The sequence below is a fragment of the Podarcis vaucheri genome (genome assembly GCF_965113315.1).
Source record: "Podarcis vaucheri genome assembly, chromosome: 1".
Lineage (NCBI taxonomy): Eukaryota > Metazoa > Chordata > Lepidosauria > Squamata > Lacertidae > Podarcis > Podarcis vaucheri.
The window spans coordinates 86,015,022-86,030,017 of record NC_138759.1 but is presented as its reverse complement, the minus strand read 5'-3'; the positions used below and the strand labels follow the sequence as shown (position 1 = coordinate 86,030,017).

The following is a 14,996-nucleotide window of genomic DNA, read 5'->3' as shown; positions in this document are numbered from 1 at the left end:
CGCAAGACAAAATTAATCCGTTCCGCAAGCCTCTTTGTCTAGCGGTTTTTCCGTCTTGCGAAGCAACCCTATTAGCGGCTTAGCGGATTAGCGTTATTAGCGGTTTAGCGGCTATTAAAGGCTTAGCGGCTTAGCAAGGGGGGGGGAGCAGGAAAAAATCGGAACACTCGCAAGACGTTTTCGTCTTGCAAAGCAAGCCCATAGGGAAAATCGTCTTGCGAAGCAGCTCAAAAATGGAAAACCCTTTCGTCTAGCGGGTTTTCCGTCTTGCGAGGCATTCATCTTGCAGGGCACCACTGTATTAGAATATCTTGTACGCAAGCAGCTAGAACAATTTCCAGTCATCAAAGGCTTTCATCTGGTAATGAAAGATAAAGCTATAGAGCTTACCCATCAGGAATGAAAAGGATCTATGCACCGCCACAGTTCCTGCTAGTTTCAATGGTTGTACCTGTTAACTGGGGGAGGGTGGGATGGGGGGATAAAGGTGTGACATTTGGATTCTCTGTTATCAGGTGCCAAAATGCCCAGAGCTACTTCAGATATTACTCAAAACTCTGGAAAGGGTAAAAAGGCCTTTTCCCTAGTTTAGTCAGCTAGGCTCCTGTTCCTGTAGACATTAGCTTTATGACTAACTTGGGAGTTTGAAATGAGGTATTGCCATTTGCCGAAGGTTATGCAATCATACAGTTACAGTAGTGGAGACAGAACAGGTTGCCTATCAGTGGTAAGGTGGTGTCTTCCCCATCACACATTCTCCTTGTGGTCAGATGTCAAGAGTTGTTGTATATTAGCTGGGAGCCTAGAACAAAGTTTGGCAAACATAGCACAGGATGTGTTGTGCATAAATAAACTCCAGATTCCATGCCAAGCTAATATGTAACTTGAGAAAAGAAACATGAGCATAGGGGATGGAGAATGGCAGGCATAGGCTATGCAGTACACTGAAGGTACAATTCTCAGAGCAAAGAGTATCATCACACCATCAAATACTGAGCTGAAGTCAGATTCCACCCCCTGTAAAAATTCAGCAGATCTACAGAAAATACACAGTCCTACAAAAGGTCTCTGAACTAAAATGAAAGATGGGAGAAATTGATCCTCTACACCCCAGAGAGGGTTCATGGGGATGGTTGCATAGGTAAAATCTGCCATCAACATATACTGCATATGGGGGGGGGGGCACTTAGCCACAAACACTCAAAGTCACGAATCATACAGAGGAAGTATCGCTCTACTTATTGAGAAGGCCTGCAAGAATCACTTTCACTGCCCTCTGGTGGAAAACACAGGAAATGCCACACTAATTCTTATGCGGCTAATCTTTCACCCCAGTTCTAAAAGAGGCTAAAGCCATAGCTGGCATCCTACATCTGGCAATTAAATCTGCATTCTGGCTCTGTGGCTTGCCTTATCCCCCACATCCCCCACTCTACTACCTGAAGTTCTGCAAAAAGAGAGAGAGTATTAAGAGGTGTCCAGCACCAAAATGAATACTCAGAGATTCTCTGCTCCGGCAATCTAAACCCCAATACTGTCTAACATAAGCTTCTTTGTTGCATGGCAAATGAATTCCTGAGATAGAGGTCCCTGCTGCTGGCTTTCCTGGTAGTGTGTGAGGATGTCCATATAGGACTGGACCTGGTCTTCATCCTAGCTGTTGCTCTTGTAGTGTGGAGGGCCAGCTACCGCTTGCAGGGCTTGTTCACGCAACTGGGTTGGCCGAGTCAGTATGGATGTGATCTTGCTTAGCTGCAGGAGGGAGCCAGAGATAGCTGTGGGACAAAAAACCAAAATAGTAACAATGAACTCAATGCAGACACTTTCTCCTAATTCCTAGAAAGAGAATCCTTTCAAGTCTTCTGGAAGTATCAGGAATAGAAGACTTGTGAGAACAGCTGGCATCTCCAGCTAGATTTTTTCCTAAACACCACAAAGCCAGGTAACTCCTAAGGTCACATCTGGGCCTTGCTTTAAGGCAGTGCCCAATAATCTTGCTTCAGGGCAAGGAAAGGATCATAGTGATGGGCAATTGTGTCTAGTAACTTAGCAAGGCATGAAAAGGGAATCGGGAATGTGGAATATAATTGGTAAGCCATGGTTCCACTCTCTTAGTTATGTGTGAATGTAAGGGTACTTCAAGCAGGAGTAGGATGGGTGAATGATACACAAGCATGTGCTAGATTTCAGAGCAGAAGGTAGGCAAGGATCATTGAAAGCCATGGAGGGGGGGAAAGAGATGGGTCAGTGAAGGGAAAGACATTTCTAGATTTCCCTGTTGATCCATACCAGGGCGCAAGATGGGCAGGGTGCAGTGCTGCTCCAACCAGCTCAACACTGAGTCGCAGAATTCCTTGACGTTGCCTGTGCTCACTGTCCTGGTGTAGCTCTCAAAGAGTGGCTTAATCACCATGCTGAACTGCAGGTTGGAAGAGGTTAAGGAGACTATGCAGCCAAGTCTCCCTGCTCCCCTTAAGCACCCAGCAGGCCACTGATGCCATGCCAAATACCTCCCCTTGCTCTTTCACCCTAACCTGTCCCATCCCATCCCACATGCTCGGTGGTGGATACAAGCCAGAAGCGCCAGTCCTGCAGGGTGCGCTTGCGCACATACTCTTCATAGAGTTGAGAAGCCTGATCCGACTGTGGTGGCAGCACAGGAGCTCCCGTAGGTGGAAGCTGGCGCTGAAAGTCACTGCAAGGAAGAGAAAAGCCACAACTTGTTGACAGGAGTTCCCCTCTCACCTTTTAACTTGTATCCCTGATCCAATGAAAACCCCTTAAGCCAGCCCTGCAACTCACTCAATGGCAGTGCTCAGCTCTTTGATTTCCCCACGTAGTCTTTCAACTGTCTCCTGAGCTTGTCGGCGCTCTTGCTGCAGTCTTTCCACATGTGCCACACTTTTCTGCAGGAGCATCGCCTTGCTGAACTGGGGAGGTGAGGGGGTGGAGTAAAGGCGTAAAATGAATTGGGAGGGCAAAGACCACAAGAATGGCTCCAGCAGGTTCACAAAGCAAATTGGGAGAACTGGACAAACAGCAGAGAATATGTGCCCTTCCACCCTCTGGTACAGTGGGGGATGCGTACCTTAGTGCTGCTTTGATCAGGTCCTGTCAACACCAGAGTGGCAAGAGTGTTGAAGCCGGAGCTGATGACCCTGCGGCGGGCATAGTCAGCCGAGGTAAGTGTTGATCTGCGACTTCCCTGCAAGAGCCAATCAAGCCATGATTTGAGACACTGCCAGGCGACTACCCCTTTGGCTATCGTCTTTGAGAAAAGATGTCTTCTCCCACAATGCTCAAGCCAACAAGATGGGGTACAGTGGTATGGGTATCCTTATTACCTTGGCAGTACAGCATTTGTCCACTTCCTGGGGTTTGCAGAGAGTTTTGTCCTCAGCTCTCTCCTTGGTTTTGGCACCTGAAATAATCCCAAAAATACTGGGGTAGGTGAGTTCCTCGTAAGGTGTGTATTCAATTTCTACATATAGACCAATCCAGTGAAAGCTTCCTAAAGCAAGTAAACTGTAAATACATACTAAGGCTTCAGTGCTCAACACTTCAAATGGAGAGGCTGAGTGACTCTGCACCCTCCTGAGCGAGCTTACCAGTGTCAGGGGAAGCAGCAGAAGAGGCAAGTGGAGGAGACTTCACTGTTGCCGAGAATGAGTTCAGCATATTTGCAGGGGGCTTTGGGACGCCACACACCTGTGGGAGAGGAAAAGCAGGGTTGAGAGAAAGAGAGAGCAGCCAAACAGAAAGATAGAAAAATACGCCGCCTGTCAACTCCAAGGAGGCAAAAAGCAGAACACAGATAGGAGGCCTCGAAGAAGGAAGGTGGCAGAGGAGAACAACCTTACCTGCACAGAGTTCATGACTGGAGTGAGGGGCAGTGGGGCAGGACCTAGAGATGAAAGAGATGTTCTTATTTCCCCAGCCTCTATGTATTAACCCCCAATGCATGTACAAAACTTGGCTGGCTGAAGCAGCATCACTCACTCCCTGTAACTACACAGCTTCAGTTTAGCTGCTCACCAGTAGACCAAGTTTTTGAATGTGGCAGAATTTATTTAATGAAAAGGAGTCTGCTGCTTTATGAAATCCCACCTACCACAGCTGAAAATACAATTTGGGCCAATGATCTCTACTTAAATGCATGGCACCCTACCCAACAGAGAGGCCAATGAGCATCCTTGCCTCAGGGACCCCTTCCAAAACATACCTAGGCCTGGTTTCCCCATAACCAATAGCGTCTCCTAAAATTCCTACATGTATCACCAGCCAATCTGACACCAACTGTTTGGTACCCACTTTGCCATCAGACACACGAGGATAGGAATTCTGGACCTTTATGTGTGAGTTTTAAATGGGGTAGAGAGGAAAGTTTCATAGTTACAGATTCTCTCTTCATAATGCTTGCACATTAGAAGACTCTACAGTTCTTGAGAACATTCCCCATTCAAAAAAGCTACAAGGAACAAGAGCCTTCTTCTGAATTGGGTCAAGAAAATCTGTGCTCACTTCCAGATTTAAGAGAAATTAAAATATAACTTTAAAAAGCTAGTAAATATGCAGAGTTATATTAATGAGCTGTGATTTCACTTCTACTAATGAGTTGAAGGTTTTCTGTTTAACTATGAAGCATTTGGACGAATGTTGACATTTGTAATTTTGCTTGATTTACCTGGCTCAAACTGCTGGCTGCATCGAAACAAAAAGCTTAACTACACTCCAGAGAAGCAAGAAGGGGATCAATGCAGGAATCTGGGCATAGAGGACTTTTTCTTTCCCTTTCCAAACAGCAGCTCCCAGACATCTTTACACATATGTATAGTTGCAAGTAAGATTGCCACCTTAAATCCGTCTCCAATACCTGTGGATTAACCATTTTGCTATTCTACAGACTAGTCAGTACATAGTTTTGACACACAATTTCTTCAAGGCTAAACCCTAAATTCACTGAAGGAGATACAGGAACTGTTACGTAATGCCTATCAGCTCAAGTCAGATACAGTGGTACCTTGGTTTTTGAACGTCTCCGTTGACAAACATTTCAGTTTTTGAACGCCGGAAACCCAAAAATAAATGCTTCCGTTTTCAAACACGCCTCAGAAGTCGAACATGTCACTCGGCTCCTGTACTGAGTTTTCCATACTCAGTTCCATACTGAGTTTTCGGTTTTCGAACGTTTCAGAACTCGAACGGTCTTCTGGAATGGATTACATTCGAAAATCGAGGCACCACTGTATATCATTTTTAAATTCTGCAGTAACACAAAAAACTATCTCCCTGGACCACATATTTTATTTTTCCAGTACGGAAAAATGCTTTTGTTTCCAGTGATTCCCAAGTATGAAGCTAAACTCCAGCTTCAGATAATTATATCGAAATAAACACTAATAATGCATGCAGTTGTTTAAATTAGGGATTCCAAAAGTTGATCCTGGTGAGATTTGCTTGAGAAAACCACCACCAAAAAAGAAAGGAGAATTCTGCAGTATGACTTAATACTCCAAATGGATCTAGAGAAGCATTGTAGTCTAGGTCAGGAATGTCTCAATTTCCCCTGCAGAGAGCCTGTCCTTGCAGGGACATACCAGTTGCAAGCAGGCAAGGGAGCGGAGCACCGGGAAGGGCTGGCTGCTGGCTAGAGAAGGGTGCTGGAGCAATCCGTTGCAGGTGTCTGCATTTCCCATCTTTGGGTGGAGGAGCAGAGACTGGCACAGCAAAAGTGTCCCGAAATACAGACGGAGAATTTGTTTCTGATCCTGTGTGCGTGATGACAGAGAAGACCAAAGTGGTTTGAGGCTGCATGCGCAAGATGGGAGAGACAGGCGGCGGGCTGATCCTCAGTGGGGAGGTGGGGAAGAATGGCAGGAAGGTCTGCTGTCCATTCAAAGGTACAGGCGGCTCCACATCCAGTGAGATGGGAATGGGATTGAGAGAGTCTCCAGGCGGTGGGAGATCCTTGGTCCCAGGGGCAATGAGAGGTGTATCTGGGTTGCACTGGTTCAAAGCACTAGCATCTGTTACTGCAGCAGCCTAAAAGGGGGAGAGAAGAGAGTGCAAATCAAACACAACTCCTGAGTCCAGGCTGGAGATGGCTGCACTGAAAATCATACAAGTGGGAGAACTCCCACTGCTCAGTTTTTTTGCAATGCTGAGAAAAGGCTATTGCCTTTCCAAAATCAAAATCAAGCACAGACCAGGATCTGCAATAAGCTTCAGGGGCTGCAGAAGCCCAAGGAGTTTGTAAGCTATCAGATAAATTTATTATCCTTACCTGGATCGTGGGCTGAGAACGACAGGAAGTGATGAATTCTGTGAAAAGAAAGCAAAGATTTAAAAGGCTGGGAGGAGATAAAGAGCAACTGGTAGAAGATAACTGGCTGGTGTGTCTGAATCAATTAAGCAAGGAATCATCAGGATTTCACCATGCAGGTAGTATGCTGGCTGTTTGGTCGTAATAATAAACATTCATTCATTCACATCCACCATACAAGCAGACATCAATTAGTGTTTTCGAAGAAAGATGAGACCTAAAATCCAGGATATGTCAACTGGTAAAGAAACTCAAGTCAAGAACAGGAGCAATCTGCAGGTGGGGACTGCTGATTTCAGAGTTATGTGACGGAGTGGCAGGAATGAGACTGAAATAGGCTCTATATGTAGATGCTATACTTGCAAGTAGAAATTTTGAGATGACAAACTCGTAAGTTTAAGATTTTTCAAATTAAGAATTCATACAAGATTAATTTGCCTACTTTATTCTTCCTGTGAAAAGGGGATATACAGTGGCTCTGAAGAATTTGTCCTGGCTGATTCAGAAAATGGGATAGGGGACAAACAATATATAAAGCACAGTGTGCATGTGATTATATGGAGACTGAGTCTTCTATTAGAGCATTGGATGCCCAAAAGAGGATTTTTATGTGCATGCTCTACTGATTTAAATAATGTCTAGTCTTACCAGGACGTATCATGTTTGCTCAGCAGCATTCTGCTCTGGCCTTGGGTGAACTAGAATTTCATCAATGTCAGGTTGGAAATAGTCTCCTCTCACCAGTGATAGCTTTCAGCCCATTTTTGGTGACCCAGACTCAGATGTTATTTACTCTTGAGGTCACAAGTTAATCTTTCAAAACTGGTGATTAACTTGTGGGCTTAAAATAATAATAATACATGTTTCTATTTGATTTTTGGGCCTTGATGACACGCTTTTCATATTTTGTTCTGTTTTCTCCCTAACAGTGAGTTTAGTAAATATGCAAGCTGCAATTCTGAGGAATCCAAGGGCTCTTTTACAGATAAGCATTGAAGGGAATTGCTGCTGATCATGAGATCCTAGCAGCATGTACCCAGTAGCATCTATAAACAAACACATTTCTTTTAAGTGTGTACATTATGGATACATAATTTAAACACAGTCTGAAGTGGTCTTAAGAAGCCATACAAAGTGCTTCAGAGGATGTCTTTCAGGTTTGAGATGCACCACCTTACCACTAAGTACAGCCATAAAACCTCTGCTGTTACCTTGAATGGGGTCGAAGTCCATAAACTCCTCCCCAAAGACGGGGTGCAGTTGGGTCAGGGTGGGCTGGATCATATCCGCATTTCCCTGGTGAGCTGAAGACACAAAATGAGAAATAATATCACTCGCTTGCTACTTTGTTCCATAGCAATTGTTCTCTGGTTCACAAGCAAGGGACTGGCTCTCACATGGAGATACTTCAAAAGCTCTGTCCACCCTTTAGAGGCATCTGTACCAGCCTCTGGGGACAGTGGAGAAAACTTAAAGGGTTTCTTGGTAGAAAGGGACAGATCCAGAGATAGATGGAATGAGCCTCTCACCAAGGCCACGGAGGTTGGGGCCACCATAAGGGTTGCGGCTAGAAATGAAGGTGTCCAGAAGTGCATCCAGGTCATGCAAGGGGTCGAGGTCCATGGGGCACGCATCTGTTCCATCCGTTTTCAGCTCTGCCCTTGGAACATCATCAGCTACTTCCTGTCCAGAATGGGAGAGAAAGAGCTGTGAACTCCAACTTTAGGCAAACTCAAATGAGGGGCTGGAATACTGAATGGCTGCAGACAACCCCCAAGCTTTTTTAATTCCACCCACTGCCATGGGGAAAGGGGAATCTGGAGGGTGCAGTATAGGAACAAGGCATTAAAATAGCACCTGAGAAGAACCATAGATGGGTTTATCCATTTTCTTTGAAGCCTATAACAAAATGCACAGAATGTTTAGGATTAGGCCACTGAAAGTACTACAATTACAATACTTAGCTAGAGGAAAACCATAGGTAGCTAAATAAAATCCTATCTGGCTTATTGCTGCCCTGGACGCATTTGGGAGGATGGGCTAAGTATAATGTACTATTATTATTATTACTACTACGGCTACAACAACAATGAACACATGAGGCCTCAGCCAAGCCATTGCAGACCACAATAATCACACAGGGATAGCTGGGTGACCAGTGTGTGTCTTTGTGGAAATGAGAGAGAGGGCAAGAGAACGAGAGCCTTTGGCAGCTGCGGAAATGAGTCTATAGGCCAAGGTACCCATCAGAGTAAGATGGAAACATAGCCTTGCCAGTCTATTTTTTTTTTAAGATATTTATTAAAATTTTCAAGATATTACAAAAAGAAAAAAGAAAAATACAAAATAAAAAAAAAACAGTTAAAAACAACTCAATCTTTCCATTACTTATTTTTCATTAGCTTGTTTCCCGGACCTCCTCGCGCCTCCCTTTTTTGTATTCCAGTTCAGTTTGTTAGTTCAGCAAATCCTTCCCCTCTTTATTTATCCTAATCTTTAATCTTAAAATATTGTGACATTAAATTTTTACCTATTAGTAACCCATTTTTCATATTCCCTTATAGTATTACAGCTAAAAACCACTTAATTTCTATCCAACATCATTCTAACATTCATTAATTTTACAATATTTCTGTAAATAGTCTTTAAACTTTTTCCATAGCCTTGCCAGTCTAGTACCAGATCACCTCATAACCACCAGATGCAATCTATGGTAGCCTGGTAGCTATATGAAGTACAACACATCTTGCTGGAGAAGACACTTACCTGGGTATAGGAAAACAACCTCCATTTGTGATATTCCCTGATGACAACCCCAACTTGGCGTTTCCAGTACTTTCCTTCCATGATGACAGCCTGCCAAACAAAGGTGCAGCCAGGGGTCACATACAGAAATGCATAGTTTGTCTTCTTTGTAAGTTCTTAAGTAAGAAAGGCCCAAATAACCTTTGCTCACCTCAGGCTTGCGGTGCACATCTACATCACTGCACTCTAGCGGGGTCACAAAACTGCACACTGGGTTCTGCCGCTTCTCCACATCTGCATCCAGAATGAAATAGCAGAAAAGGGGCTGTAATCTGCAGTATAGCTTCAAGCAGGACCAAACAGAGAAAATACTTGCTGGCTGGCAGTCACTCCCATTTCAGCATCCACTAAATAGGGCAGTACAGCTGATTTAATTGCTTAAATCCATAAGCAATTAATATGTGACTTTTGCTAGCATAAAGCTTTGCAAACTTGCAATACATAATTCTGTGTGAAACAATCTCCTTGGTTGAGGAAGTCATGGAAAACGTGCAGGGATGGAGGAAGAACCCATTTTTTGTGGATTTATACTCAAAATTTGGTGGTTCCCACCTAATCTGCCTTTTATATGGTTGGGGTGTTTTTGTTGTTGTTGTTTTTTTAAAATACCTTCTTCCAGGCTACTTACACTGCAGATACCAGGCCCTCCAGATGGCATTATTGAGTCGAATCTTGTCACGCTGTAGCAGTTTCAGCCCTTTGAAGGTTTTCCATTTGGGAGAGACAAGTTTCTCACTACAAATGAGAAAGCCAAAAAAACCACCTCTTGTAATACCAAGTATATCTGGCTTTCAAGGGGAAACAGGGCCAGGCAATAACCCAAAGAAGAAGAAGGCAGCTCAAAACACACTGAACAGGAACATCTCTTTAATAAGCTTGACTATTCTATAGCCACAGTTTATTACTAATCTGTGCCAATAAAACTAAATTCTGCACTCAAAACTATAAACTACTCAGATGTCTACAAAAGTTCACCTTTTGTACAGATTGACCCAATATGCCTGCTTTATTCTAAACCTCTCACTGGATGTTGATTCCTCCTCAACTTTTTAGAGCAAACTGTGGGAGAAGGAGAAAAATGAACAGGTTAGAAGTAGCATATGCTGATAAGTGTAGAACATAATTATAGACCATATATTGGGATAAGAAACTGTGTTGATTACAGAAGCTCTGCCCACAGAACTACATGGCTCTCTATGTATACTGCCTTCCTGTTTTTCTGACGAAGCTCCTCAACAAAGGACAAAATCTTGCTTTTAAAAAGTATGCTATAGATACCAGCCTTGGGGTGGAATTCCATGTGACAATTATGACAAAAGAAAAAATAGCCCTGGCTTTAGGTGGCAGATCTAGAAATACCCCCCACTCCCAGCCTTACTATAAGGGGTCTTCCCCATTCATTATTGTTGCACAACCCCATCTACGAAGAGTCAGTGAGTGCTGGACAACTATTTCCTGGAGAGAACCTATGGTAATTCAATTATTCTGAAGAAATGCAGCATAATTTAAAACACATCCAGTTAAATGATTTGTGTCTTGCTATTAATAACCGATTTGTTAGTGAGTGTATCTCTCTACAACAGAGAAATATAGTATTGACTTGAGTAATCCAAATGATTAAAAGCATCTTGGAAGGTTAATTCAGTGGTTTATTTCTTCCACTGTTAAAGTAAAACTGTGCCTCACCTGTATGTTCTTACGAAGGAGAAGAAATTATAATGAGCCAGCATCTCCTTAGGAATACAGGCAGACACTGGCAGCTTGCATTCCACTCACACACTCTGTTTAATCAGTAGCAACAAACACTCATATTCTGCCCTTCAGAAGTTCACGTGAAGGTGCACAAACATCCCACATGAAAATCCTCACACTAAGCATATTGGACCACATTCTCAGGCCACCCTATTGCACTCTGCCCCATTACATTTCAAAACTGGCAGCTGTTTCACTGAACAGTTGTGTAAAAGAAAACAAGATACTGTTCAGAACCCATGCCCCTTTGCTGTTCTGCCACAACAGCTTCTTTTGCACCTGCTTGAGACAGAATGAATAATGAATAATCCCAGGCAGATAGATCATTTACAGTTCTAATGCATAGCTGTGCAAAGATTCAATATATGATTCTCTGTTACTATTGAGCAAAATATAATGTCTATTTCACTGGCTGGGGGCAGAGGCTTGCACTGCCACTGAAACCAGTGGGCTCAGGTATATGGTAAACTGAGCTTTTGACAATGTTAATGTCAAAAAGGACTCTGGTTGAGGGGATTTCTTCAGGCATTCAAACTTCTCATACTACCTTTGTCCTTTTCCTAAGTCCAAGATGACATCTCATAATGTTGTGGGAGATTAACTAAAAAATACCTAAAGGAGCCAACGTTTGAAATGTCATAATGCTGGAAGTCAAATAACAGACCCAAAAATCCCAGTTCTGAGGATCTATTCCAGTTCACTAGGTTGCTGAAAATTCCGGAACACTTTTTTTCTTGATTTAAAGCTGCTTCATAGATATATATTTACAAGGAGATGATCTCAATGTAGGAAAAATGCATCCAAAAAATGGCAGAAGCATTAATTTTGCAGCAAATATATTGGTTGGGAAGCTAGTCTGCAACATACAGCTGTAGCATCCGCTGAATGTGCAACTCAGGTAAGAATATAACTTTTATATGAAAGGACTACAGCTATTTAATTCAAAACTATATGCTAACATCAGGGCCAGACATTCCTGGGAACGGGATACTGGTTAAAACAAATGCTGTCTGTTCCAGTGTGGTACTTTTTATTTTAATTATTTTTAGAACTAGGAGAAATCCCAAAGGTCAAGATCAGTGCAGGATAGGCTGTTTGGCACCAAGAACCAGAAAAGAGAGTTGTTGTTTTACCATCACATGTCCAAAATGGTCTATGCAATCATGTCAAGTGTTACTTTAAAAAAGAAACACTAGAATTTCTAAACTTTTAAGAGGCACACAGCCAGCAATCAAGTGTTCTGGGTGCCATATGCAGCGAGCAGACTGCAAGTTTTTGATCCCTAATCTAGTCCAAGTTATGCCCTGAAGCACAGTAATGTAAAACATTCCAGAGAGTTGCCCACCCAGCCTTTCTTTGAAAGTTTCCAAGGAAGCAAATTTCATTACCTCCCTAAGCAGCTTGTTTCATTGCTCAAGTTTCTCTCCTACTTTACAGAAATGGGGGGGGGACGACGACGACAGCCAACCAATTCAAAAAATTCAGGGCATGTATTAATTTTCAGCATACTACAGCACAGGTAACAATAATTAAAACTAGACTGTGGTGCAAAACAAGCCAATTAGTTCCTTAACATAAATCATTAAAATTCTGCACAAGAGTTCACATTAAAATTCTATTAGGAAGCTAAAGGGAGCACAGGAAGAAATACATGTCCTGTGAAAACTTCCTGTTTATATAACTTGCCAAGTTTTTATGCTTTAGCAACACTACTATCAGAAAGTGGACAAAACAGACCTTTACCACAGTGGATATACTTTATGATATTTAATCCCACATAACCCAGACAGCTTTTTGACATTATGTCTCTAGCATCTGGCAGGGACAACTTGGGTCGCGGTCCATTTCTCACTTTAATACTCATGCTAACTATCTATCTGCTACACTCTGTCAAATAGAAATTTCTATATTTTAAGACTTTCTCTCCTTTTCACACATTAAAGGAGTCTGACCTGAGAGCTGATTAAAGATTAAAGGACTTGACTGCTTAATGAAAAAGTCAACTGGGGTATGAGATACACTGAAAATGGGGTAGATAAAAACCAAAGTAATATGTATGTGTCAGAAGCACTGTCTAAGCAGCAAGATGTGCTTTTCTGACATGATTTTCTGGGAAGACTAAAGTTAGTGTCAATTCCCCTCCTCTATGCTGTGCTTATACGAACATATTCCCATATGCCACTAGAGACGCTATTGGGTACCTTGCAAATACAGTAAAATAAGTAGCAGTGCAATCCTCTGCACCTTTTCTCAGAAGTAACTCCTACGGAGTTCAATGAGACTTATTCATTGATTCTAATCCCTTGTGTGTAGAACTGCAACCAGAGTGAGTGAGTAAAGAAAGAAAGAAATAATACTGTGCCAGAAAGCAAGTGGTAGTAGAATGCTGGAGAACCAGGCCCAACTCTATGTCATATCTAGCCCCCCTGCTTTCTTTTTTAACTACAAAACCGGATTTGTTGGTTTCAACAGATGTATGCGTTTCTGACTCTAAAATGTCAGTTTCATTCCTTGACTACTCTGTTCTCACACGTGATGCCTGAGAACCTCCCTACCATAAGTGAAAGTTCTTAAAGTGGAAGGAAAGGTTGCAGGGGAGCAATTCTTAACTGGCAGCTACAAATCTAGATTTATACACTCATTTAGATTTTAACTTGGCATGGCAGACACGACAAAGGCAAGCTGCGCCTTTGAAATGCCTTCTTGGGTGAAAATGCCCTTTATGTCTGTAGTTACAAGGAATCCGAGGCTTTTACTTAACGATGCCAAGTTACCTGCAGATGGATTCTCTTATGAGTATCGTTTATCTGCATGCATACTAGTATATCTTGCGTATGAATGGCAGGCTAATTGGTCGTGCTGCAGTTCCCACAGCAGGCACTCTGTAATCCCAAGGCATAGTCTGGTTCCCTGAATGCATCTCGAGAGGCAAGAAAGGAAGCCACCGCGCGGGCCCTTAGCCCTTCTTACTGTGTCTCTCCACATTCCCCCCCCCCCCAGACACACACTTCCCGCTGCGCCCCGTTCGCTCGGGGGCTGCCCTGCCCGCCCCGCCCTTACCTGTAGGCGAGCGTCATGCACTCGAAGAGCTTCGTGAGCGAAGGGTCGATGCTGAGGGCTCCGCTGCTTCGAGGCCCGTAGCGGTAGCACAGGCACGCGGCCTCGTCCACCGTGTCGAAGTCGTAAGCGGCGGCGGCGGCGGTCAGCTGGGCCCCGTCACCAGCCTTCCCGCCCGCGGCCTTCCGCGCGGAGCCGGCCCTTCTCGCTCGCTCCGCCGCGCTCGGCGGGGCGCCTTGGCCTGGCTGGCTCAGAGCCGCCTCGGGGTCCGGGTCCGGGTCGGCGTGGGGCTCCGACACCATGAAGTGGCCGCTGTGGATGATCTGCGGACGCGACATCCTCCCAGGCGGAGGTCTCGCTGCCTCCCTCGCCGTCTCCCGGGGCATCTTTAGCACGCGAGAGGCAACGCCGCCGCCGCCATGGCAACGAGGGGCCGCCGCCGGCGCAAAGCCCAGCCGGGAAAGAGTCGCGACAGGTGCCAAAATGCCGCCGTCGCAGCGGAAGAACAAAAGAGAACGCGGATTCTACCTCTTCCCAGCAGCTGCCCTGCCGTAGGCTCCCATAGCAACAAGGAAAGAGCGTTTTGCGCATGTGTCCTAGTCCCCACCTCCTTGCCGTGGCCGCAGGGCATGATGGTTATGGTAGTTTTGTTTCAACATCCACCTAGCGGCGAGAACGAGAGTTACTCGCTAGGTAGCATAGACTTCACTGGGTAGAGTGACATACAGGGATCTACTTCCAGTATTTTAGACTTGCTTTAACATTTAACAGTGCAACTCTTCTGCCTACAAGTAAGTAAACGTAGGGTTTCTGTGCGCAACTTTTCTGGAGTGCAGCTGATAGGGGCACAATCCAATTAACATGCCACTGATACCGAAACCCGAGACATGTTTTATCTGGTGGACTTTGGCCTGGAAATTTAAGGCAGCCTAAGCCCTGCTTCCACCCTTCATTCAGTGACTCTACATTGCAAGGCTGCTGAAAGCCGTGCTCCTCTGTGATATTGGACTGTACTAGCAGTGGCAGGGCACTCATTTCCACGCGAAGTAAGGCCTGACAT

General features: G+C 44.2%; 1 protein-coding gene across 1 annotated transcript; it reads right to left on the bottom strand.

Annotated features, from left to right (window-relative positions):
- Nucleotides 1–466: 466 nt before the first annotated feature.
- Nucleotides 467–14,978, bottom strand: LOC309540621 (MLX-interacting protein-like). The gene is made up of 17 exons (XM_082237581.1): nt 13,940–14,978; nt 9,756–9,862; nt 9,279–9,361; nt 9,089–9,178; nt 8,180–8,221; nt 7,852–8,005; nt 7,534–7,626; nt 6,284–6,321; nt 5,598–6,042; nt 3,861–3,904; nt 3,609–3,708; nt 3,345–3,421; nt 3,089–3,205; nt 2,803–2,930; nt 2,572–2,695; nt 2,290–2,419; nt 467–1,775 (listed from the first exon to the last, which is right to left on the bottom strand). Exons 1-17 carry the CDS (start codon nt 14,320–14,322, stop codon nt 1,654–1,656), a joined length of 2,277 nt encoding a protein of 758 aa, XP_082093707.1. The 5' UTR covers nt 14,323–14,978; the 3' UTR covers nt 467–1,653.
- Nucleotides 14,979–14,996: the final 18 nt, after the last annotated feature.